Here is a 24,977-nt window from a genome sequence, read left to right as displayed (position 1 = left end):
TTTTTAAGAATTTTATAAATTGACGTAAACAACAGGTGTTCATGATCAGGCAACGACAAATATTTAGAGATTCCAGATTTTTCATCAGCAGAATCGCTTATTAATATGACCTGTTACCATTGATGCATATAGTTTAACAATAGACTGTTAAGGTGTTTGTAAGTTTTGGACATAACACCAATAATAAATGTCAGACAAACATTAAAACTATCCAATACATAATTGAAGTACTGAGGCACTGTGAAATTTAATTACACTAGGGAACCATAGCAGCAATTGTTGCCCTTCACCTCCGTTGTAATTTGGCCATTCCCTATGCTGTGCACCATTCCTAAATACTCACCTTCGTAGTCGCGGTCATTTCCTCATGATAAATTTCAACCAAGCATTACCATTCTAACCTAAAGACAACACAAAAACAAATAAGAGAAACAAATACGCAATGTTTATATCTGCTGGTATATTAAAAAAAAAACTTATAGAAACACTGTAGCAGTACTTCCATTAGAAAAATACTGGATATTTGAGGGCCTGTGGGGTAGAGCAGATGTAATTTTGGACACTTCAAAAATTATTTCCACCGTCCTTGGACCTTCGGCTTCAAAATGAATCCTCATCATCCATACTATCTTTTCCGTAGCTCGAGATATATTTTGGGGACCGATTCGGAATTAAATATATGGATTTGTAAAGAGGTAAATCTAAATAAAATTTTCTCGTGAATTGTTCATGTTTTACGTCTGTACAGCATTTGCATAACATAAGATCCAACCATTCTAATTAGTTATATAAATGACTTAATTGGCAGCAAGTCATCGTGTAAATAGTGACATTAGCATTAGTCAAACGTGTGGGTGATTATCTGTGAGCACCAGATTGTGCTGATCCGGATAAGTAATTGGATGATGCTGTAGTGGATACGGATATTGTATGACGTCATAGGTTCTGATATGCAACAGGTGGTGGATGTTCAAACAGAAATTTGCGTAGTTCATTTAAACGAGGTTATTCTACTGTAAATGCTCTTATACCGGATCACATTGTGTGGTCTGGCAAAAAATTAAGAATTCAAAGCAGAATAAGGTAGGAAGTATTATTCTGATTCTCAAATCGACAAAATAGTATTGGCTGACATTAAAAGAAATTGGCTGGTTGGATATGTGCAATCCTGTGGTTACAAACGAAAAATAACCTATTGTTACATTATGTTGAAAACAAACGCGCTCTACTATTGTTGTTTTGGGCCTGTATTCATATGTGAGTATCAAGTAATATACAGTAATGTATCATTAGGGTAGAAACCCTACTAATTAACATTTTGAAATGGCTACAGGTCCAATGCAGAGAAGATTTAGTAGCTTTGTAATGTTTAACCAGACTAATAATAATCAATAGAGATATTATGATGTTAATCGATTGTTGGGGCTTGTGAAATCAGCTGTTCTCTGTCAATTACATGTGATCATAAATATCTTGATCCAATTTTTATCATTAATCGTTCTAAAGAATCCTATCTCTTTTAAACTATTGCTTAAAAAGTAATATGTATTGTACACTCAAATTTCACAATAAAAGATAAGTAAAAGAAGAGTAATTGGATAAACAAGGATAATATTATTCCAGGTAAAACGAGTTACAGTAATTTCTAACGGATACATGAAGGTATTCTGCAATAATTTACTGATAACCTACAAACCATCTTAACCGACTAATTTACTGCCTACGAGTAAGCTCACCTAATTACATTCACTTTGTAAATTGCTTTCTTGTGTTTTGGTGAATATTGTTTAGTAGTTTATTACTTATCAGTAAGTTTTCAATAATTTCGATAATTTCAACAATTTAACTTACTTAAGCTACTTAACTGATTCATGGTTTTGATCTCATAAATGACAAATTATGGGGTGCATTGCATATGTTAGCAGACTAAAATTTAAAATTTAATCTTTTACTTGTACATAAAATCCTGAGGTGTGAATGTACTGTATTGCTTTAAATTTAATCTAAATTGTGTAAAAACCAGAATATGACAATTATGCTTCAGCAGGTTAAATATGTTAGATGTTTACGAGAGCTCGCCCCGTGGTCGAAAACAAACCAAAAGTTTGTATTGTGCCAACTTCTTTATTTTCACCTTACACTGTAAATAAAACATGGGATTGGAATTTTTGGATTTTCTGTTTATATTTTGTTTTTATTTTGTCACCAGCATAGCAACACATAAGGCCCATGCTATTATTTTTATTTCAAATTAATTTATCGTGCTCATTTTGAGCCTATTTTAATTTATAAGGGGAATATACACATCTACAGAAAAATATCTTTCATTTTGTACCAACCGCGCGTAATTCGGTCCAATAGTATGGCCAGGCTATCTGTCATAACTTTTGCAAAAGTCTTTTAGTATATATAAGATAGCTTTATTATTTTTATATTGTTAGTTGCTATTAAATAGAGAATACCTCAGGTAAGTCGGTGGCTCAGATGGTAGCGTCATGGACTTCGGGCCCAAGGCAGTGATGTCGTGGGTTCGGATCCTGGTCACTGCCACAAGCATTTTATCAGTACAGTTCACCTTCGTACTGTACCGGCTCACCCCTTGCTTTGCTGGATACATTCCACGTACAGATCTGTAGTCTATGTGGACGGGGAAATGCAACGTTAAAAGAGGCCGCCAACCTCTTAAAAAAATTATGATAAAAATTAAATAAAATAAAAACATACTCGTATTTTGTTTTTAACCTAAAGTGGTTTAAAACATGACAGTTATTTGCTATCATTGTGTATTTAATATAATAAATCAATAATTATTCATATTATCATTATTTATATGTTAACCTCAACTGTATTTTTACTTCGGTATAAATATTTTGAACTATTTTTTAATAAAAAACACAAAATGTTCAAGCAATAACCCTAAATCTACACTTACTAAGCCATATTACGGTTATTTCCTAAACAATAATCTACGTGTAAAAATGAATAGCTACAAATGGATTTTAAGATTTGCATATAAATAAGGTTTCCCAGGATATATGCAGGTACATATAACATGCTATTTCATTGCTGTATGCCAGTGACAGTAGGTTTAATTATTTAAAGCTTGAGCCCAGTGGATATTTTGCTAATTTAAAACTTGAAATAACGATGATATAAGAATTTTGTTTGAATATTATTGAATATATTGATCATAAAAAACATGTTTAGGCTTGACCTATTGCAAACAGAGGTGGATGCTTATAAGATTGAAAGAATAAGGGTACAGTTATAAAAATAAAAAGTAAATCATTACCCTGCCATATTTTCTTGCCTTGGCTAAAACACAAATGTTAAAAACAAAGTTAAAACAATGTAATTTGGTTTCGTGTTTATATAAATTGTTTGTTTAACAAGACTAAACATCCATCAAAAACTTTTGTTTTTATGTTCGTAAATATTTTATAGTTTCATTACAATTACTTTTGAACACTATTTATCTACATCGGTCTAAGATACTAGAGTATTTGAATAAATTAAGAAGACTAAGAGTGAAAAGGAATTTAATAAATAGTTCCAGAAGACCACTTTAACTCTGTATAATCGTGCGCTTAGTGTCGAATTTAAGCTGAAATGCTCATCCAAATCTACAGAAGCCTCCTACGTGTATGCCACATCAAACGTAGACTGGACTATTAGTATGGTATAATATGTTGATTAAACATCTAACATACAGACATGTTTGTCACCAGTTTCTTCTTTTAAATGGATTTGCTCAATTGGAGTTATTATAATACATTGTTTTAGTAATTAAACTATAGTCAGACCATTGCAGCAAAGATAAAATCTTATACGTCAGATTCAATGTGAGACCTCTGTGACGTAGTATGACCTCTGTGGCGTTGTATGACCTCTGTGGCGTTGTATGACCTCTGTGACGTAGTATGACCTCTGTGACATAGTATGACCTCTGTGACTTAGTATGACCTCTGTGGTGTTGTATGACCTCTGTGACGTAGTATGACCTCTGTGACGTAGTATGACCTCTGTGGCGTTGTATGACCTATGTGACGTAGTATGACCTCTGTGACATAGTATGACCTCTGTGGCGTTGTATGACCTCTGTGACGTAGTATGACCTCTGTGACGTTGTATGACCTCTGTGACGTAGTATGATCTCTGTGACGTAGTATGACCTCTGTGACGTAGTATGACCTCTGTGACGTAGTATGACCTCTGTGACGTAGTATGACCTCTGTGACGTAGTATGACCTTGTACGATGTTGCGGCTATCAATGTTGCTACGAATCTAATTATCTTGTACACACATTACGGTTGCATACAAACGATCCGCACATATCAACAGATAGCCTAATTTGTTTGTACAACCCACTGACTAAACTACGGAACTATTGCTGATTCACCTCCTAATGTTACCACAAATATTGAGGACACATCCTATTAATTCTTCGAATCGGAAATGAGAGAAAATATAGCTATTGAACACACATACGCCTAAACATGTGTATGTAAGCGATAATCTATCATGAATAGAAGGTTAAATAAAGTCTGTGCATGTCATTTACATTAGTATAATTAGTGGCATTACAATTAAGTGTCCCATCTGCCAAAACAATGGCCATTGGACATTTGTAATGGTTGACAAATTGAGACTACAGTATGGTATGCGCATATTGACATTGATTAATCCATTCTCTCCCTTGATAGTGGAATTTGACATAACAATTAAAAGGCTTAATTGTGATTTATGTATGGTCTGAAACTGTTATACATGATAATCATGATACACCGCAATTATTAGGCCTTAATCAAGTCCTAGCAGGATTGCTTCAACGATTATATATTAGTGTAAAACTTCCACCAAAAACACAACTTAACTCATCAGATTTTTAGGTTCGAATTACCAGGTTTTAAAGACATAGTGCAATATAATGAGATAGACTCGTAGCTCATATAATCGTAATATTCATTATTATATTTTAAGTCTGAAGCCCGTCCATAGGCGTTAACATTTGTTTGTATTGAGGATTAGGTTCCATCTGCAAGTTAATTACATTACTTAAGTCCCTCGCCTATCATAATTGCCTTCGTTTAGATATTATTCAACTCCAAATTGGCCTTTTCTTTATCATCACGACATTGAGAATGATATTATTGAGGTTATTATTTTAAAATTATGAATACATGGTTGCCGCTAAGAATATAGCTTGTCATAGTTAGTACCAAATCTACAGATTATATTACACTCTATTCTACATTCAATCCTTACTCATATTTAAGGTTAAAATACACTTTCGTCTAATAAAAATCAATGACACGAATGAATAACATGACATTGAATAACTTTCAAATTCAACATGTTTTAAGCTAGAAGCATGTTACACTCATTATTGGCAATTAAAAACTACACATAAATTTAAACCTATAAATCATGGATTGTAACTTAATCATCACAGCAACCCTACGATTAAAAAAGAATACGTCTCAACATCATTTTGCGAATTTATTATTTATGATTCGAAAATTTTACTTTGTTATGTTTTTTTACTGTACGAATTACAACTTTACACTCATTTCCTTAGTTTGAATTGAATTATGATGTCTGTTTATTAAAAGGTTGATTTATTCAAAATCAAAGTATATTAATGCATAAAGGTTATAAACCAATACTAAGCTGAGATGCTTCATAAGGATTCGAACATGCAAAATTCTCATTAATCCGTCATCATGAGTTGTCATCCCATCAATGTATTGGTTTTTACGGCATTAAAACGTAAAAAAAAACCTATTATTGACCGAGATGAAAATTTAGATTTATATATTGCTGCAAACGTGTATCGTGTATAATTTATCACACCGTTTGAATACATATTTCAAACTTTATCTCGTGGTTACATTTTGTCCGGTGCGGTGGAATTTAGTAGTTTATGGCAATTAACATTTTTGTTTATGTTGTTGATATTTGTACATTTTTTGCACGACCTTGTCGTCTCAACTCATTGAAAACAATTCTAGACCGAAATAAACACGCAGGTTAAAATCCCGCCAATCACCAATGGATTTGTATCCTAGGCATAATTCGGCAACCCTTATAAACCCTAACCTAAGGTAATGTGGAAAACAATTTTGGATAAGAGCCTAGTAACTTTGGGAATAATGTGTCAAAAGATAGGTTTACCAAACATTATCCTAATACTAAGTTGAGATAGCTTGCCAAAAGAAAACATTCAGTTTGTATTAGTGTGGACAGACAAGTAACTTGTAATTGAATTGATAAAGTATAATTGGATTTCCTGACGAAGGGTTTTGTCTCTTTCTTTAAAAGGTTGACTTGTCCCTGTAAATACGCAACTAATATTTGCTTATAAACAGCAATTGTAGATACAAATATATCAAGTAAAGGAATGCCTTTTACACGTTTGTCAACAACTCAAAAACAAAAAAAAAGGTCCAAAACAAAATTCTAACAATACTTTTTTTCGTAAAAACATTCTTAGACAGGTGTTAACAATAGTACTCGTGTATTAAATCTTTAATATGCACACCGGCATTAAAATAGTATATCATATTTTCGTCATCTTTGCGTAAAGTTGTTTTACAGTTAATGTCTTAAAGACATATTCTTATATATAGTTCACATATTTTAAACTGTCAGTGAATAATTATAGCTTATTCAGTCACACAATTTATTCTAACGCAGTGTACAATAGCATTATCTCTTGGATGTAAATATTAACGTTCGTTGCTTATAGTGTTGCTTTTTGTGCCCAGGAAACCCGTAAGAAAAATGACTACAGTATACTGTGAAAATGTAAATTTATTACTTGTGGGGGTTTGTAGTTAAATAACTATTCTGTTTTTTTTTTTTTTTTTTTTTTTTTTTTTTTTTTTTGGCTACCAAAAACTTAATGTGTTGTGAACGTTGAGGTCTTGAACCTACCTGTACTTACCGAAATTGTCCATGAACTAGAAGTAGTATAGTATTTTTCATTAGAAGAACCTACAATTGAATTTCCGGAGCGCGCTCAAACTTCATGTCTAAGGCAACGCCGGGTCTAGTGATATCAAACTCACATAAAAACCCTAAAATTTAGAAGGCAAAAACAACAAAATTAGCTTGTGTCAGTTTGCAACTTTAAAAAGCTGATTTTAAACTTTATTGAAAACTGAGTGAAAGCAATGGAATTCCGTTTTTGATAAGGATAAAATTTGTTGACCATTTTATCTTGCTCCAAACAAGATCTTTGCAAACAATTAATTATTCTCTTTAATGTCAGCTGTTGTCGAAAATAGCTGCATTCTGTATGGAGTGATATCAAGTTCTATTCAGTGGCAGTCACGTAAGATTTTCTTGTTTACCAGGATATTTTTATCTACGGCGTATTTAACACTTGATACAAACACTCTAACTAATAAGATGGCTGCAATTATTTAATTTACAGAAAACCCTAAATTTTAAGGATGTTCAGTTGTTAGGCTTTAGTTGGCGCCTACACATATTTGTATACCAATAACTTAACATGTCTGTCCGGAAGGTAAACGAGCTCTTCCGTAATTATGAAGACGCATCAGTCTTCAAATATATACTTTATAACTATATAAAACATCGTAACTAAATAGTAAACTTTAAACTCTATTCAAATGAATAGATGAAAATATAATAGTAAAATAGTATTGTTACGCCTACTTAAATCACAAAATTGCGGATTTCTGGTCAACGAAGCAATTTTGTCAAAAATCAGTCGGGATTTTATCTTTATTTTGACCCATATAACCATATTCTGAGTCACGGGACTCACTGTTTGATGCGTATATTAGCAGAATTAGTGTAATATCTAACCACATCAAATATGACGAAAACTTCAATGATGATGTATTACATTAGGTTAATTAATCTTGTTTGCATGGTATAGTTGAGGATACAAAGGCTTATAGCAGCCACGGGAAGCACTTGCCTATGTCTGCTGATTTTCTTAAAATAAATCAAATAAGTAATACAGAAATGTTGTTTTTATTTTATTTTAAGTTTATATTTGTAATTTTTTTATGTATCAAAAGTATATATTTTGTACGTTATGTGGAAAATAAACATATTATTTCATTCATTAAATTACAGGAACACCATTGAAGGACTTGAAATATTTAAAACATCTAAAGAAAATCCTAAATCTATACTACTGTATATTAATAGGCAAGCATGTTTCTTTAAATCCTTTTTTCTCAGCTCGTGTGCATCGCAGGGAAAATCTACGAATACTGTTGGAAAGATATTTTCCTGTAGATGTGCAGAATACCTTTATAAATTAAAATAGGCTCAAAAATAAGCAGAAAAAATGGGTTTAATTTTTTTTTATTAACATGGATCTTATGGGTTGCCATGCTGGTGACGAAATAACAACCAAATTTAAACAGAAAATCAAAACAAATGGAAGAAACTCCAATCAGAGTGTGTTTATTTACAGTGTAAGGTGAAAATAAACAAGTCTGTATATTACATATTATTGGTCGATTTTCGACCACTGGACGACCTCTAGTACTTATTTAATACGCAAGCAGGTTTTTTGGGACAATTACTCCTCCGAAACTAATGAACTAATTGACATATTTTGGTGTCATTGGAAAAAGCGTAACGTGAAGTTGTGCAGGAAACTTTATTTTTAGGGAAATAATTAAAGAGTGAGGCCCTGGGGCCCTTTAAAGTTTCGTATTTCTCCATAAGATTATCATGGAAAACAAAAATTTTTATGAAACTCCAGCTGTTGTCGGAAATTAAAAGTGAGAAGAAGAACACATGTTAATTGTAAACAGTCAATAAGTTTTCTAATTTAACAGTTTGCTACATACATTTACTGACTTGGTTGAAATGAAATATTCACTACTAGTGTACATGTTGCTCGAATTCGAGCAATTGCAAAGTATTACAGGAGTTATTTCAAAACGAATAACAGTCATTTTACAACGGGTTTAAAAGAGTCAGCTCAAAGATTACCGGTGTGTAACTCAGACCATGTTTATCTTCGTTATTGATAAACCAAAAGCATTCCGGCCAGTTTTCTCTTTCTCAAAATGCCTCGCTGTACAGCCAACACAGGTCATTGATAGAGGGCCAATTGAGAACGACAAGTCGTTTTGGGGTAGTGTTAGGGTGCATTTGTAACCTAATAGTTGAGATTGTCCAGGGTCAGGTGCTGACTGAGATGAGTTAAAGCCTATTACGCGCCACTGTTCCATAGCTGTGGTCGTTTTCAGGATTACGCCTCCTGTCTATAATTACGTTGTCGTCGCGTCAAGTCGAGGCATTTAAAATTAAAAAAATAAACAAATTATAGCTACACAAACAACGATAAATGCACAAATTTAAGTTACAATCATACTAACACGATCCGTCTTGGGGGTTATGTTTACATAAACTCAAATCTATATAATTAATAGGCTACATGAAACTTTGTCGGTTGAACTCCTCCGCCATTTCTTAACCGATTTTATTTATTGACGTCTTATTGGAAAGAGCGTGACGAGTAGATTTGCAAACTGACCTTAGACTTTTGAAAAAGTCCCTTGGGCTCAGCCCCAGTGGCTGTTAAAGTTCCCATGTTATCCTTATGAAGAACATAATTCTTTACATTTTGATCAGTTGTATTAATTGCTAAATTAATTGCTGTTATTTATTTTTTAATTCAAATTCTTTTAAACTCATCGGAAATTATGATGACTTTTATTAGTTTTTAAATAACTACTTTACTTCTTTGCAATTGCTCGATTTCGAGCAACGTGTTTACTAGTAGTGAATAAATGTACTCAATCCATTTCATTGAATCGAAAAATAAATAACAGCAATTAAACTATACAGCTGATCAAAATGTAAACAATTATGTTCTTCATAAGGATAACATGGAAACTTTCAAAGCCACTGGGGCAGAGCCCAAGAGACTTTTTCAAAAATGTAAGGCCAGTTTGCAAATCTACGCGACACGCTCTTTCCAATGAGACGTCAACAAATAAAATCGGTTAAGAAATGGCGGAGGAGTTCAACCGACAAAGTTTCATGTAGCGTATTAATTATATAGATTTAAATTTAGGTATGCGTAAATATTAAATGGAAAAAAGCGAGAGAGTCTGGATAAAATGATATACTGTAAAGAAAACTGAATTAACATTGTGCTGCATTTCTTAGTAAACATTGAAAGAGCCGATTTGCAAATTATGGAAACATAGAAAAGTTATATAACAACACCAAGGAGAAGAAATAGAAGTATAATCATTATAATGGACAACCTAATGCGGCTACGAGTAATGCTGTTTGTATGAAACACTAAACAACAACATTAGCTTTTGAAAAATGATAAGATATTTACAAAAAATGTTGACTAAATCGATCTGTTATGTATATCTAGAGTATTTCCATAATCTTTGAGTCGAATCTTTTAAAGTCATCAGACATTATGACTGTTATTCGTTTTAAAATAACGCCTGTAATACTTAGCAATTGCTCGAATTCGAGCAGCAGGTACACTAGTTATTAGAAAATGAGAAGTTATGGCTATGAAGCTATCAGCTGACAGATACAGTAGTGATAATCCCAACACACACCAAGGTTAAGGAAGGTCAGGAGATAAACATTACATCATCCACCGGGCTTGACATGCACTCATGACTCATCTTCCGGCGTCGCCATCGCCACACGTGTCTCCCGTGATAACAATACAAGTTTTCTGTATCAATGTACACATTGTATATTTGTAATCGTACAGGGAGACTTTAAATAGTGGCGGCTTTCTGCTAAAAAATACCCAATTAGTCGGTTAAGATGACTGTAGGCTTTCAGTAAATTACTGCAGAATACCTTCATCTATCCTATGGAAAGAACTATAACTCGCTGTAACAATATGTTCATTGTTCATATAATTCTTCTGTTAATAAATTAATTTACTTTCTTTGTATTGGTAATTTGAAAATTGATTCTATGAGGGGAGCCGTAAGCGAATTGCCCATTTTAGTTGGCCTCAAAATTTCTACGTTAGAAAAAAATTATAGTTCTAATATCCTGTTTACCTTTCAAAGATTGTGTTTTTTTAACACAGTTTCTGTCTTATTAAACCAAACCTTTATAATTCAAATAATTTGCAACAGTTAAGTTTGTTGATTGTAGATCTATACTATAAAGTAAAGAGTGATTTGCCTGCCTCAATCCGGTTATGGTTATCAATAAATGTAGCATATTTGAAATTCATTTTCATAAAATATTTCATCTCTTTTAAATGTGGTTATTCATTCAGCTGGTAAAATACAATTTACACTTTAAACATTTAAAAAGAAAAAGGTCCAGAAGCACTTGGTCCTTGTAAAATAGTAAAAAAAACTTTAGAGTGACGACTTTATGATGGAAATTGTTTTTTAGTTAACATTAGTCACTCACTATATCATAAGTTTAAACTACTCAATTTTAAATTTAGTTAATTAGAATGGCTGAAAAGGAATCTAACATTATAAAACAATGAACTCGTTTTAACTCAAAAATCAAACGGCTTACACTCTCCAGAATAATTAATGACAACGAAAATTACAATGGTTAACCGTAGTTATAGGCACAAGTAATACAGAAGAAATAAGTAAATATTATTGTTGAAATTTCTTAACATTACAATAAAATTCACTGGTCATAAATGGATTCCTTGAATGAGAATATGACCTAACAATGTGAATCTGCCGTTCTATTGGCCATTTACATATTATTTTGTTCAAGCAATATGCAATGCTGTTGAGTGTTGAATGTGGATTTGTTCTACCTCAAAGACTTTGGTCAGACAACTGGAAAAAAACACAATTGTTTGTACATAAATAAATACAAAATATATTTTTCAGCTGTAAAGAACAAATATACTTATTTTAAATACACAGATTTTATTGGTTTGATTGTAAAAACACAACTGTAAAAAGCATTCAATAGAAACAACATATATTCTTAGGCTGTACCGTATAGTAAAATACATACTGTGATACTTTTGAGTACACAAAATATAAAGATTATGGGCCTTTAATCACTACTATGAGATAAACATACTCTAATGTGAATTTATCATCTTATGTACCAGCAGAAGACAACATTTATGTTCTTGACATATGGTTCTTTATTTTACTAGCTAGCTTAGCTACTTTATTTTAACTGTATTTATGTCTTGTTCATGAGCTTTATTAACAACTAACAAAACAAATCGATCCAATTATAAACAATAAACAATGGCATCTCATCTAGTGTCATAAACAATACTAAAACACAAATCATAAAATCCAGCTTAAAAGAAAATAAAATCATTTAATAGACATTTGTACGACCCAAACTATACCAATGTGTAGGCAACACATGAAACAGGAAACAAACAATGTAATGAGATGTCTACTTAGTTAATGTCAACCTTGAAGTACCTTAGTACGAATATCATTTATCATATCAAAAATTATCATACCGGGAATTCAAATTTAGACCTTCATATATTACTATTAATAAATTCGAGTTTGTTTTCACAAAGAAAAGTCCGTTCTTTCTTGCGAATCTTCCGGCTGGTATTTCCCAATTTTCGCTCTTCTTTTGACAACAATCATAACAATAAATACAGAAACAAAGATTGTTGTTATGACGATATAAAATAATGTCATACTGCTTGAAGATGCCGTCACTGCTCCAGCTGTTACAGTTGCATTCTGGTAAGTCTTAGTGTTTGCCTGACAGCCGACATGTGCGTTTCGAGCATATCCTCCTGTTTGGTCAAGAAATTGCCTTAAAGTGTGCTTATAATTCGAAACAGGCCAGTAACAAAGCTACAAAAGGCATCTCACTCCATTCTACACTCATCCTTCACTCATATTTAGGTTAAAATACGCTCATAGGTGGCGTCCCCATCTCAAATGAATAATTAATATGGTAGATTGTATCCTCTTAATTTCCATGTTAATTTTGTTTCATGTATCAAACAATAAGCTGAGCATAATTTTAGAAAATTTTTAGAACTGCTATACAAATTGTTCTGTTAAATTTATTAATTTTATGTTTATATATTTTTCAAAAACTGCATCTGGTAGCCGTTTGAGCCATTTTAAAGACAATTGTGTAGCAAATAATCAAACCAAACCATAATAATGTATGGGATGAATTTTGTGTTCCATACGATATAAAAATGTAACAATACTAACAAATACCACCAAGAACAAATGCATTATTAATTTGTAGTGTTGAACTGAACTACCCTACAAGTGGGACAATAGAGGGGTTGCCGGGCTCTAGGTGAAAGTCAGCTCACGAAGTGGCAACGTCGCATCCCCTACCTCTTCAAAGGCCAGTCCTATTCTGTAATCTATTCCACTATAATGTATCCCTCAATCAAACCAATACACTACATTTTTTATCATGTAGATTGGTGTGTATGTAGATATATAAGTCATCTAAAGTGTTATTAATAAGGGTTGGCAGGCAGTGTTTTTTTGTTGTTTAGAACTCTTTAAGTAAGAAATATTTTTATATAATTCAAATTTTACTTTAACATTTTTTTTATCATTTAATATTTCATGTCGTGATCAATTGAATATAAAACAAGTTCAAAGAATATCAGCTTCATCAGGATGCAGTATTCTACCTAGATAATGTTATATTACGTACCATTGCACGTTTTGTTGTCCTCTGCTAAAATCATGTCATCTGGACACTGACATGCCACATTCATCCATGAATAAATGGTACAACCGTGTGAACATCCTGACAATCTACAGTGTGAACTGTTCAAAGGCTTCTGGGCATCTATATGGACGAGACTCCATTGGACAACGCCCTGAAAATGCAATTTGTGTAAAGTATACTTCATTTGCACATATCGTTCTATATGTGCGCACTAGACAAGTAAATGTATTGATTGGTTAAAACGAGTGGGTCTGTGTAAAAACGTCCGGAAAAATAGTTTACCTACGACCGTTTTTTAAAGTAGCCATTTCAGTCCAGTTCTTAGAATTGAAAAGTTTCACTTTACAGCTGTTTACTTTCATATCCGCATAGTTTCATTTCATATCCACATAGTTTTCTCATATCCACACAGGTAACGGACCAATGAGGTTCAAGTATTGAGAGAAAAGAATTAAAATTGTAATGCTTCGAACGTCAACTAATCAGCTGATCAGCTGATCAGTTGACCAATTTAATTGTTGATCCGACTTGTTCATGTTGATACTCGCGTATTCTTAATTAAGTTGGTGGAAGTCCAAAAATAAATGAAATATTTGCCGAATTGTACCTGATACAATATTATTTATGGTAAGAATGCTGCTAGCAATGTAATATTTAACGAAGTAATTACAGGAAATCAGCTGATTATACAACAAGTCGTTGCATCACTTTCAGGGGCAATGACAATACACGAAAACATAACCTCTCTAAAAAGTTATCATTAGTGATTGTTAGTAATTAAATCCAGATTGATAGTAATTAAAAAACGGTCGTAGGTAAAGTAGTGTACGCAACTCGCGTTAATAGTCTTTACGACACTCGTAGAAGTTTTTAAGGCACTCGCCAAGGCTCGTGCCTTAAATTTTCTACTCGTGTCGTAAAGACTCACTTAACGCAATCGTTGCGTAAACTACTATTTTACTTAGTTTGTTGAAGTTTAATAAAAGGCTTTACAGAAGCCAGATGTTACATTATGTTGTTATGTTTGTAAGATACCATTTAAAATTTAAAATGCAACAAAAAAATTTCAAAATTTTTAAAGATATATTTTAAAATTGCAAGTGAAGTATTTTCATATAGCAAAAGGGTCATACTACTTATAAAGGAACATCAAAATTCAACAATTAATCAATCTAAAAATGCTTATTTTTACGCAAAAAATAAGGGTTAATGTTTAATATTGCCACAAGAATGTATTTGATCACGTGTATTTACATCTTATACATTTTCCCACGGGCATTTAGAGTTGTGTCTATATAAACTCTCTTATCCTATTTTCTCTAAGATGTAAAATTATAACTAACTAATACAACTATTTACCAATGGCACGAGCAATTTCTCCATTTTAACGTGGGCTTCGCCAACAGCTTGCCATTCAGTGTCGTTGGAGTAAGTCAGCCAGTAGACAACTTTGTTGACAATCTTTGGACCAAACTGCCACGCCGGGTCAGAACTTGTGTACAATTTCTTGTAGTCCGTTCCGTCGTAGTTTACACTGGCCAGGAACCTTTCATTTCTGTTATTTAGCGATTTTCCGACAGCATAGACGATCTTGCTATCGGTATCCAGAGTGATCTTGTAGATGTCCTCAACACCATCGTCAAACTGGTAAATCATCGTCTCATTGCCACCTTCCAGGGTCGTGGTGGTCAACACGTTAGACTCCAGTATGAACAGTTTTCTGTAGAAAATTAAGTTCATGAATACCAAATAGTTGAAAATATTACATTATTTTAACAATAAATTTAGATTTGATATAAATTTTAAGTAAAACAAACATTATACTATAACCTACTTCAAACTTAATCATAATAGTATTCTTTTTTTGGGAAACGGTTTAAAATTTTGCTCATTTATTAAAATCTTCTTTCAGTAACATTTAAATTAGAGTGTGTAAATTTGCCGAAAAGTATTGATATGGACGAATTCCCTAAGGGCTCTCCCCCACTCGCTGATTTCCAAAGGGCTACGCCTTGCATGTTTTGGAAGTTAACATTATTCGCTTAATTTAGTGAACAACAGCTGGCCAATGCAATTGACAATATAGTTTGTTTGTTTACATTTTTGTTTACTTATTTTTTATTTACTTTTATGTTCTTAAACGAGGTGCGGTAAATGGACAGTGAAGCTATTTCTAGCTGTTTGTTACAAGTAAGTGATTAAGGTGTTCGAAACACGATGAATATGAGATTAACAAACCATGTATGTTGTTCGTTCCAAGAGGTTATCACCGATCTTTAACATCAGGTCACCAATTCATTGAAAAATATTTAAGTAAAGTATTAACGACGTCGTGAAAGAGAGCGGCGAGCTCAGATACAACCGTACCCACCTCGGCCACCTTAGACGTAAGGTATGAAGGTTCCACTGCCTTTGACACCCTTTCAGATGACATTTCTCGAACTTGGGCCCTTTAAATGAAATGGGGAAATTCAAAGTTGATTAAATTAATTTCGACTTCTGTTTACCCATGAATTCGTGGGTAGAACCTCTTGTAAGAAATAATTTTAAGAGTTACTGTGATATTAGGATTTTCCACTGATTTGACAATAGAACATTATATTGCCAAACATGACACGATGCAGAAGAAAATCGATTTTAAAATCAGAAAAAACCATTGGAAATACTTAATTTTGACAAATTTAGTGAATCACAATTTAAATATTAACAGCTGTTTCATTACAAAGTAGTGTAAAATTATACATATGGTCATAATGTAAACAAATCTGCTGAGGGGACTTTAAAGGCCTCTGGGGCAGAGCCCCAAGGGAATTTCTCTTTTGATGGCTCATCTACAGACCAAGACCTTTTTTAAGAGACCCCTACCAAGTTTCTACACCCAGCCGTTCTCTGAAATTAGCTGTGACAAAAACCCGTTTTTCCCCATAAGAATAACATGGGATGGGAATTTAAAGGCCTTTGGGGCAGAGCCCCAAGGGAATTTACCACGTTTCTCTTTTGATGGCTCATCTAGACCAAGCCCTTTCTTTAGACACCCCTACCGAGTTTCTACGCCCATCCATTCTCTCAAATTAGCTGTCACAAAGAAAAACAGTTTCAAATTAATATATAGAAATACGCAACAACAGGTGTATGTTATTTCGTTGTATCAATGGTCTAATGGAATGACAAATAAACTGACGAAATAAACAGCTGATCGTAGTTGTGGTATCTTTAAGTGTTGCCAACTTGTTTTCAAGCATAGACATATTATGTGCCTAATACAATCACACTTTTTTGTGTTGGTTGGTTGAAATTGAAGTGCGGAAAAGTAAAATGAGTGCGACAAAGTTAAATGAGTGTGGCAAAAAAAAAAATAATTGAGGAATTAGCTACTTTGCGTCCCACTATCAGTGCATGAAAGCATGCATAGTCAGGTATCTCAAGGAAAATATCATTATATGGATACTATTTACTTAGGAAGGTACCTTACTACGTTTACCATTGTTTTTTTGATTGAGAGAACTTTTCTTTTAATTTCATTGTGCTACTGCAAACATTATCGATTTGAATTAGTAGTTAGAAATTAGTTGTACAATAGCGTTGACTTAATAGATAAAGTTTCTTTATTTCACAAGTAATACAAACCTTTAAATGCCTATAAAGTTTTCTATCAAACTGTAAGATTACAGAAAGACTCATTAGGCTAACTTAACTTAACAATTACTTTAAACAAAATTAATTTACTTTTTAAATGGATCGACATCAATGCTTTGTATAGGATTTGACTTTGTTAGAAGAGTTTTATTGTATTCATCTTCCACATCCACGACATTGAGGGACGACTTTATTTGTTCGCGACCATTCGGCTCACACGTCCAATATAAATTGTCGTTGATCCAGTCTAATACCAAGTTGCTAGCCTTTAGACATTTGCCAAACTTAATTCGGAACGGCATGTAAGGATTGTCAGAATTGCAGATTTTATGACATAACTTGCTCCTACGGCACCTAAAATAAACATAATCATTTTAAGATCCACTCTGTTTTAAAATTGTAAAACAATTGTAAATAATAATAATATTCCATTTTCATATGATATACCAGGTATATTGAAATAAGAAATCAGTTACAACAAATATACAGGGTTTCTCGCCTAAAGTGAACCAATAGCTAACTTTCTTATTATGAGTTATATAGTTAACTTCTTATGGAGCACTCCCATGTATTTTGTAAGATATTTTTTGGGGTGGTTTCAAATGTTTTTAGCATGTCCACCATTTTCCAATATGGCCGCCAACTATGATTATTTCTTGATGTATTCGATGATTGTTTTGGAATGTAAATGCAATTTAAAAACGTTTGAATTCGTGACATTTTTTCTAAAAAGCTACTCGTTTAGGAGTTACAGCGTGGTACACTGTATTGGTTCACTTTAGGTGAGACACCCTGTTTAGATAAAAGTATAACTTAATAAAGAAAAAGTAATAACTTACCATTCTTCCAAGTTGGTGGAATTGCATGTATGAGGCTCTGATTTGTCAACGATTTTAGTCCTGAAACACAAGAAAATTATATAGTTTTGTAAAGGCTAATTTATATTCGGTGTTCTGAAAAAACATTGATGTTTATTTTACTAATTTCAAATGTTAATATAAATCTAAATTAAAATATACTACATGATAAAATAAAAATATGATATATATTTCAGTCATAGCTATAAATACACTTTTTAGCAATCTATATATATAATTCTGTAAGACCAAATTTTTACCAGAAAATTGTGGACGTCTGGTAAGTCGCAGAAAAGTGGGAGCGGTCTTAAATTAAAGGTCTTGACCCCAGGGACTCGGGTAAAATAGCAGAATTCCCATAAAGTTGCCAGAAAACGAGATATAACGTAAAATATCCACCATAAGAAATGCATGGGGACTGAAAAACGTCTGCATTCTATCAGCTGTTACTTATTTATTTGCAATGTTTACATTGATTCCGAAAGTCAATGTTGGTAAACAATGTTTCATAATGAATTGTGTTTAATTTTTTGTTTTTCGTTTTTATAATGAGTGAACTAACTAGACAGGGTAGGGAAAGACATGCAAGACGTGGAAGAGTGTCCAGGAATTAAACAGACTTAAGAAATGCAAAAGAGAACGTCATGTAGGGCCTAACTGTGAAAGAAATCCAGAAGCTGTTTTACAACCTGTCTTTAGAAGAACACTGGAAAATGAGTTGAGTGTTGCTTCTCACAATCTAGATCCTCCTAAAGCACTTGCATGCATTGTGGCGCATTTCACTTCGCAGAGGAGGCCACAAATGGACATTTCAACGCATGTTGCCAAAATGGACATGCCACAACCACAATTAAAGGACGAACTAAATGAACTGTTTTTACATGATTCGAACTTCATAAAAAACATGAGGCTAATAATAATAATAATAAGGCTTTACAACAGTGCAATGGCTTTTGCGTCGCTTTCCGCTACACAAAAAGATATTCCGGGAAATGGGCCTTACTGTTTTAAAATTCAGGGATAAATTCATAGATATATTTCAGACTTACTACCGCGAAATGGAAGAGTTGCCCTCATAATAATTAATAATAATATTAAACTTTACATTTGGTTCTCAAAATGGAAACTATAACAGAATTCGTAGGATTACAAAACAAATCTTCAATTTTAAACTAGAAAAGATGTGCAATGTTTGGCGATTGCATTACACGGTGAGTACAGAAAGTGACACTTTGGAAAAGCGAGTTTAGCATCATCCGTAAACCTCTGTTACAATCACCCACTGCAGTTGTGATTTTTTTACTTTACACTTTACACAATCGCCATTGAAGCGCCGTCAATGAGTACCTTGTTTGTAAGCTATTGGCGACGATCATTAAGTGTCTCAGCCATATACAACACTGATTCAAGGTATATTTTTTCTGGTTATCAAAACTCAAGAACAATTGTATACACAAAGAATTTCTGGTTCCTGATCTGGATGATGCCTAGTTATTTAATTTCATTTACGGTTACATATGATATTGCACTTAATTAAATCCATTATGTAAGAAAAACGTTTTTTATCTCACTTGTAACGTTGACAACGAAATCGTAAAGGTCTTCCGGGGTCGCAGCAACACCCGCGATCACCCATTGCAGTACTGTAGTAATTATTTACTTGATAGAACAGCGATCGAAACGCTGTTAAATCTCGATTGTAGGCTATTAGTGGTGATTATTTAAAAATTTAAGTTTCCCAGTCTTATACAACACTGATTTGCTGTATTTTCCCTGGTTATCAAAACTTAAGTTGAATTTTATAGACGTAGAATCTGCAGGTTCTTGACCTGGATGTGGATGATGATTATTTTAATTTGCAGTTAACATTATAGTACTTGCGATCGATTAAATCCGTTATGCAAGACAAAAGGTCAATTAACGTACTTGGTTCCTCAATGAATGGTTTTCGATTTTCGTACTTAATGTGATTGGAAATGTTGCAGTATTTGTAAACAAAATATAATGTAAACAATTAAACATATCAGTAACAGCTAGAAGTGAGAATTGATCCAAACAGCTGTTCGTTATTTCATAAAATGTAATAGTAAACATTAGGAGAAAACTTTACAAAAATCGAACAAAATTGGGTTTTTAATGGTTCGTTATAATTTTTCAAAAGTAGTTAGGCCATATTTTAATAGCCAAAGACACTCTCGCCAATTCAGTGAATACAGAAAAATAATTGGAATCTTGATCTGTACTCTAGTTTTCAAGAAGTAGGCCGCGTAAAATGACATTTTGGCGTTACAGACGGAGCCACAGAATGGACAGACAAACAGACATACAGACAGAAATTGAGATAAGACTCGTTTCGGCTTTCTTAGGCTATGAAACGTCAAAATAACAAAAAACTGCATGATTCTAAGCAATGTACAGACAAAACTTTAATTTTATTTATATAGAAGATGATCACTAGCATTAAAAGGTTACAAAATGTACCAAAAGGGTGCAGCACTATTAAGTTTCAAATGACGACTATTACAGTTGCTAATTTCAACCAAGCAGCTGTGATACAAAATTAGAACTGTCAAAGTAGGATTGTTTACAGTTATGTTTATGTTTTTAATTTAATAAATAATTTTTAATAGTGAGTGAATAAGGAGTTTTATTTTTAAGTGCGTAATTCATTAACTTATTGTCTTTTTTTTCAAAATGTTTATAAAAACCTATTGAACTTGTACGGTTTATTTCCCAAAAAATAATGTCTGGGAAACGAAAGTAGCCACTTAATATTTTAAGTTAATACTTTTAATGGATTACTAAAAGTTTATCTACATACAGCAGATCTATGGAATATTAATTATTCTCTTAAGCGTTCTCTTCCCATTGCGGAGCATAGATGTTTACTTTCACCAACTGTTTTGTAGATTTGAATAATCACAACATTCTGTATTAGCATTGACTATTGGATACAGAAGTTATAGTTGTTGTATTAATAGTCAAAGGTATTAGTCATTATTTGAAATAGCGCCACACTGTTTCCACAGAATGCAGCACAGAAAATAATTTTACTTTTGAATAAGTCCAAACTCCAAATATATTAAACCCAAATCGCAGCACACCTGTGCACTTAACAACGTTTAAATTCTCCATTATTAAATATGTAAACATAAAAAGTAAAATCCTTTATCAAAGTGTTGTAAACAATAAAAGGGATGGCAATGCCTTAATATTTTTATCTTTTGTTCTATACCCACACAATCTAACATAAGTGAATAATAACCACGCGTGCTATCCAAATGCTAGGTATTCAAATGCTCCCCAAATTGTCATTACCCGCCACATTACTGTCTTTAAAAGAAGGAACTCCAATAATACTAATGCGATATTAAATCCACCCAAGCTGTTCAACGGATTCAGACTGACGATAAATAATTTTACTTATACAGTTCTAATGAATTCAAACGGGGCGAAGCCCGTGAACAGCTAGTTGAATATAAAATGGCAATTTTATTGTTTCAATTTTATCAAAATATTGAATGAATATAAAATAAAATAAAATGAATGTCAATAAAAATATGTTTAAAATACCTGACTATTTTGTGATCAAATGGGTTGGGACTTTGGAAAATCCCGTAAATATTTTCAGTTAGTAGGCTGTATGTAACGGCGTTGGCTCCTTTTTCGTATTGTAGAAGAGTTTTGACAGTTTGACTGATCGGATCCACAGCGTGTACGCCTCCTTGGTTTGCGATGAGCACTGTGTGATGAGCTGTCCCAGCTGAAAGTAATAGTATTATAATGTTCTGTAAAAATAATCCATTAATTTAATTGATAAGACCGTAATTTGCCTCGATTTCGTTTGATTCGTAATACATCATCTAAGGATGGATCACGACGGTTTCGTCGTCTATGTCGCCTTCTTCGGATCCTTGTCAAGAATATTATTCTTTTCTCATACTGAGGATATCAAAACATTAAACACGCATACACCAACATGTTGTAAAATAAATATTTGACTACTGTGGCCACCGGTACATACTGCGATTATGTGTCCGGACTCCTATTATTTCTATTTAATCTTTACTGTGTTTTATGTTTTGACGACCTCAATACTAGTGAAGATTAGATTCTTGACAAGGATCCGAAGAAGGCAATCTAGTCCCCGAAACGATCGTTATCCACCCTTAGAAGATGCGTTAAGAATCACGAGACGAAATTTAAGTAGATTAACCACTTCTTTATATTTTAAAGTGATTCTAGAACACAAAAAATTACATTAATCAAACAACAAGAGTTGTCTACATTGTCATATAACTTTAAACTAATTTAATACATTGTTATATATATTGCAAATATTTTTGTACAGGGATCATAATATTATGTTATGTTTGTTTTTTGCGAAATAAATGATATTTTGATTTGATTTGTTATCTATTTTGTGCAAGCCAAAATTTTATCAGTTCACTTTAGCCCATTGTTTTTATAAATTGTAAAAATAAACTTTACGTATAAGGAGCATATGAGAACAGAATGTCGATCTAATTCATTGTCTTTTACCTCGTAGAAACTCTTTGTCAACGACTTAAGGCTGTGACAAAACATTTTTATTAGTATTTAAAATTAAAATATTTTTATCCTTCAGATAGAACTGGACATTAGGAAAGTCAGCAAAAACTACAACGTATATACAACAAACAAAACAAACGTACGTAATTTAAAAGGGAAAAAAGTATTACTTTAAACTATAAAGTTTTACATTTTATTTTTTGGAATCTGCAACTACATAACTAATAGCTACATATTTATAACATACGCCAAGCAAATTTGGCTGTGTAAATACTTGTTCACAAATGTATCAAACAGCTGCATAGATCGTGCTATGCTGCCCATAGAACGTTTGATTTTTTTGATAAATTAAATTTTACTTCCCTAAGTATATAATGTACTTACACAAATTAATTATTTTATGAGTTAAAATTTGTATTTACCACCCTTCTCAACCCCCTCTTGGAATGAGAGAAAATTATTTACATACGCACTTTGTGACCTGACCATGTAAGCTTTTTAACAGAACCTTTCTGGTTTAAGGCCAATAAATTGTTAAAATTACCTGCGATCAGAGAAACCTCCAAAAGAAATCGTCCTATGAACATGATTCGTCGGGGCTACCACAGACTGGAGTGGTCTAGTCGCGGGTTCAATCCTTACTAACTTGCGTTGTCATAACCGTATCAGTTTATGTAGGCTGTAATGGCTCATGGGCTTCCTGTTTATGATGATAAGATGGAAACTATAACCTCACACATTTTGTGTTTCATCTAAATTATTATAAATTGATTTTATAATAATTAATTTAAAAAGTCAGTGAGGTTTAGTTGAATGTTTCAAATATTTACCGTCAATAGGTTGCTATAAATTTGTATACTGGTACTCGTAAATAAGTTTACATTGAAATGCCTATATATGTTTTATAGAGTACCAAAACTCATTGGGGTTCACAATACACATTTGAAAATATAGTAAACATGTTTTATTTGAAACGAAACAGCAGAATATTATACTAGGTGCATAAGTTGTGTAAAAATGTAAAGATAAGTTTTTTTTTACAATTTCTTACAAAGATTACAAAGATTTTTTAAAACGCTACCCAAATACTGTGTGTTTTTTTAAATTAAAGTATAGTGTTTCTAGTAAAGATATTTCACCATTATTATAAATGCTAACTAGATAGTCTATAAGAAAAATATAAATAGAATAATTCTTAATAAAATATGTGTTTAACAATAATGGTAGAGTATTTACTCCGAGAAACTTTCGATATTAAAATACCTACCATCCCATGTTAGTTAGTGTAAAAGTAAACGTAGAAGGAATAATAAGTAGTGTGTATTTTTGTGAATAAAATATGTGGGCCGAATGTTTGATGGTTCATATTTTCAATTTTTATATGCTTTAATAAGCGTATAAAAAAGTAATTTCGACCAAGCTGGTTAAAGCCAAAGTACCAATCATAAACAAAATAATGATTTTATCCTTCATAAACATATTTCAAGTTTTAATCAAAAAATAGTTAACAGAATAAAAAAGTTAGTGTGACATTCAGTAAACTACAACAATGGGGCGATTCTTACGCCTATAAAATATATGAATACGTGTGCACTTATCAATAATTACCCCCAAATTTTACATCACAAAGTTATAGCAAAGTAGCTATAGGTAACTAGGGCGATTTGAGCCTGACTTTTTAGGGCAAAGGTTGTGTGTTATTACCACTAAATTGGCTTCTGATGTATGGTATATCTTTGAGATTAATTCATGGTAACTCCAAGCATTTTTAATTTTTTAAATCTTTTGTATGGTAGTTTTCCCATAAAATAACGGAAAAATCAGATTTTCCAAAAAAAAAACAGTTTAAACAATTAATTTTATTAACATTTGGTGTGTTATTGTCCTTTAAACTCATAACAAAAAGGTACAAAGCCCATTGCTGTAAAAAATACCGTAAAAGATTTGCGTGATTTAAAAATTAAAAACCATAAAATAACGAATAAATTTTATAAAAAAAGGCTTGATCGATTTTGATTAAGGTTTGGTTTATATGGTTCTTTACAAACAGAATGATACCACTCCAATTTATGTAAACATTACGTTTCAAGAGTAATTGCAAGTTTTGTGATTTAACCCATACTATACTTTCTCCCACCGCTTGTTGCCAATCTCATGGAGAAATAATGTGTCATATTGCTGATACAGTTTATTATAATAGTGTTTATATTTGAAATTGGTACGAGCATTGAATTTTTTTGTTATGATGCCTACTTTCGCAATGACTC

At 32.5% G+C, this 24,977-nt stretch overlaps 1 protein-coding gene across 1 annotated transcript; it reads right to left on the bottom strand.

Annotated features, from left to right (window-relative positions):
* Positions 1-11,968: 11,968 nt before the first annotated feature.
* On the bottom strand, positions 11,969-23,338 carry LOC129005127 (low-density lipoprotein receptor-like). Its single transcript, XM_054433942.1, has 7 exons — positions 23,255-23,338; positions 21,733-21,922; positions 18,142-18,201; positions 17,393-17,656; positions 15,026-15,386; positions 13,649-13,817; positions 11,969-12,752 (listed from the first exon to the last, which is right to left on the bottom strand). The coding sequence occupies exons 1-7, from the start codon at positions 23,295-23,297 to the stop codon at positions 12,517-12,519; spliced, it is 1,323 nt and encodes a 440-aa protein (XP_054289917.1). The 5' UTR covers positions 23,298-23,338; the 3' UTR covers positions 11,969-12,516.
* Between the last annotated feature and the right edge of the window lie 1,639 nt (positions 23,339-24,977).

This window comes from Macrosteles quadrilineatus, unplaced genomic scaffold (genome assembly GCF_028750875.1).
Source record: "Macrosteles quadrilineatus isolate MER2022 unplaced genomic scaffold, UCM_ALF_1.0 Scaffold_16__1_contigs__length_3527350, whole genome shotgun sequence".
In the NCBI taxonomy this organism is placed as follows: domain Eukaryota; kingdom Metazoa; phylum Arthropoda; class Insecta; order Hemiptera; family Cicadellidae; genus Macrosteles; species Macrosteles quadrilineatus.
Note: the sequence above shows the minus strand (reverse complement) of the source record. Positions and strands in the feature narration are given on the sequence as shown.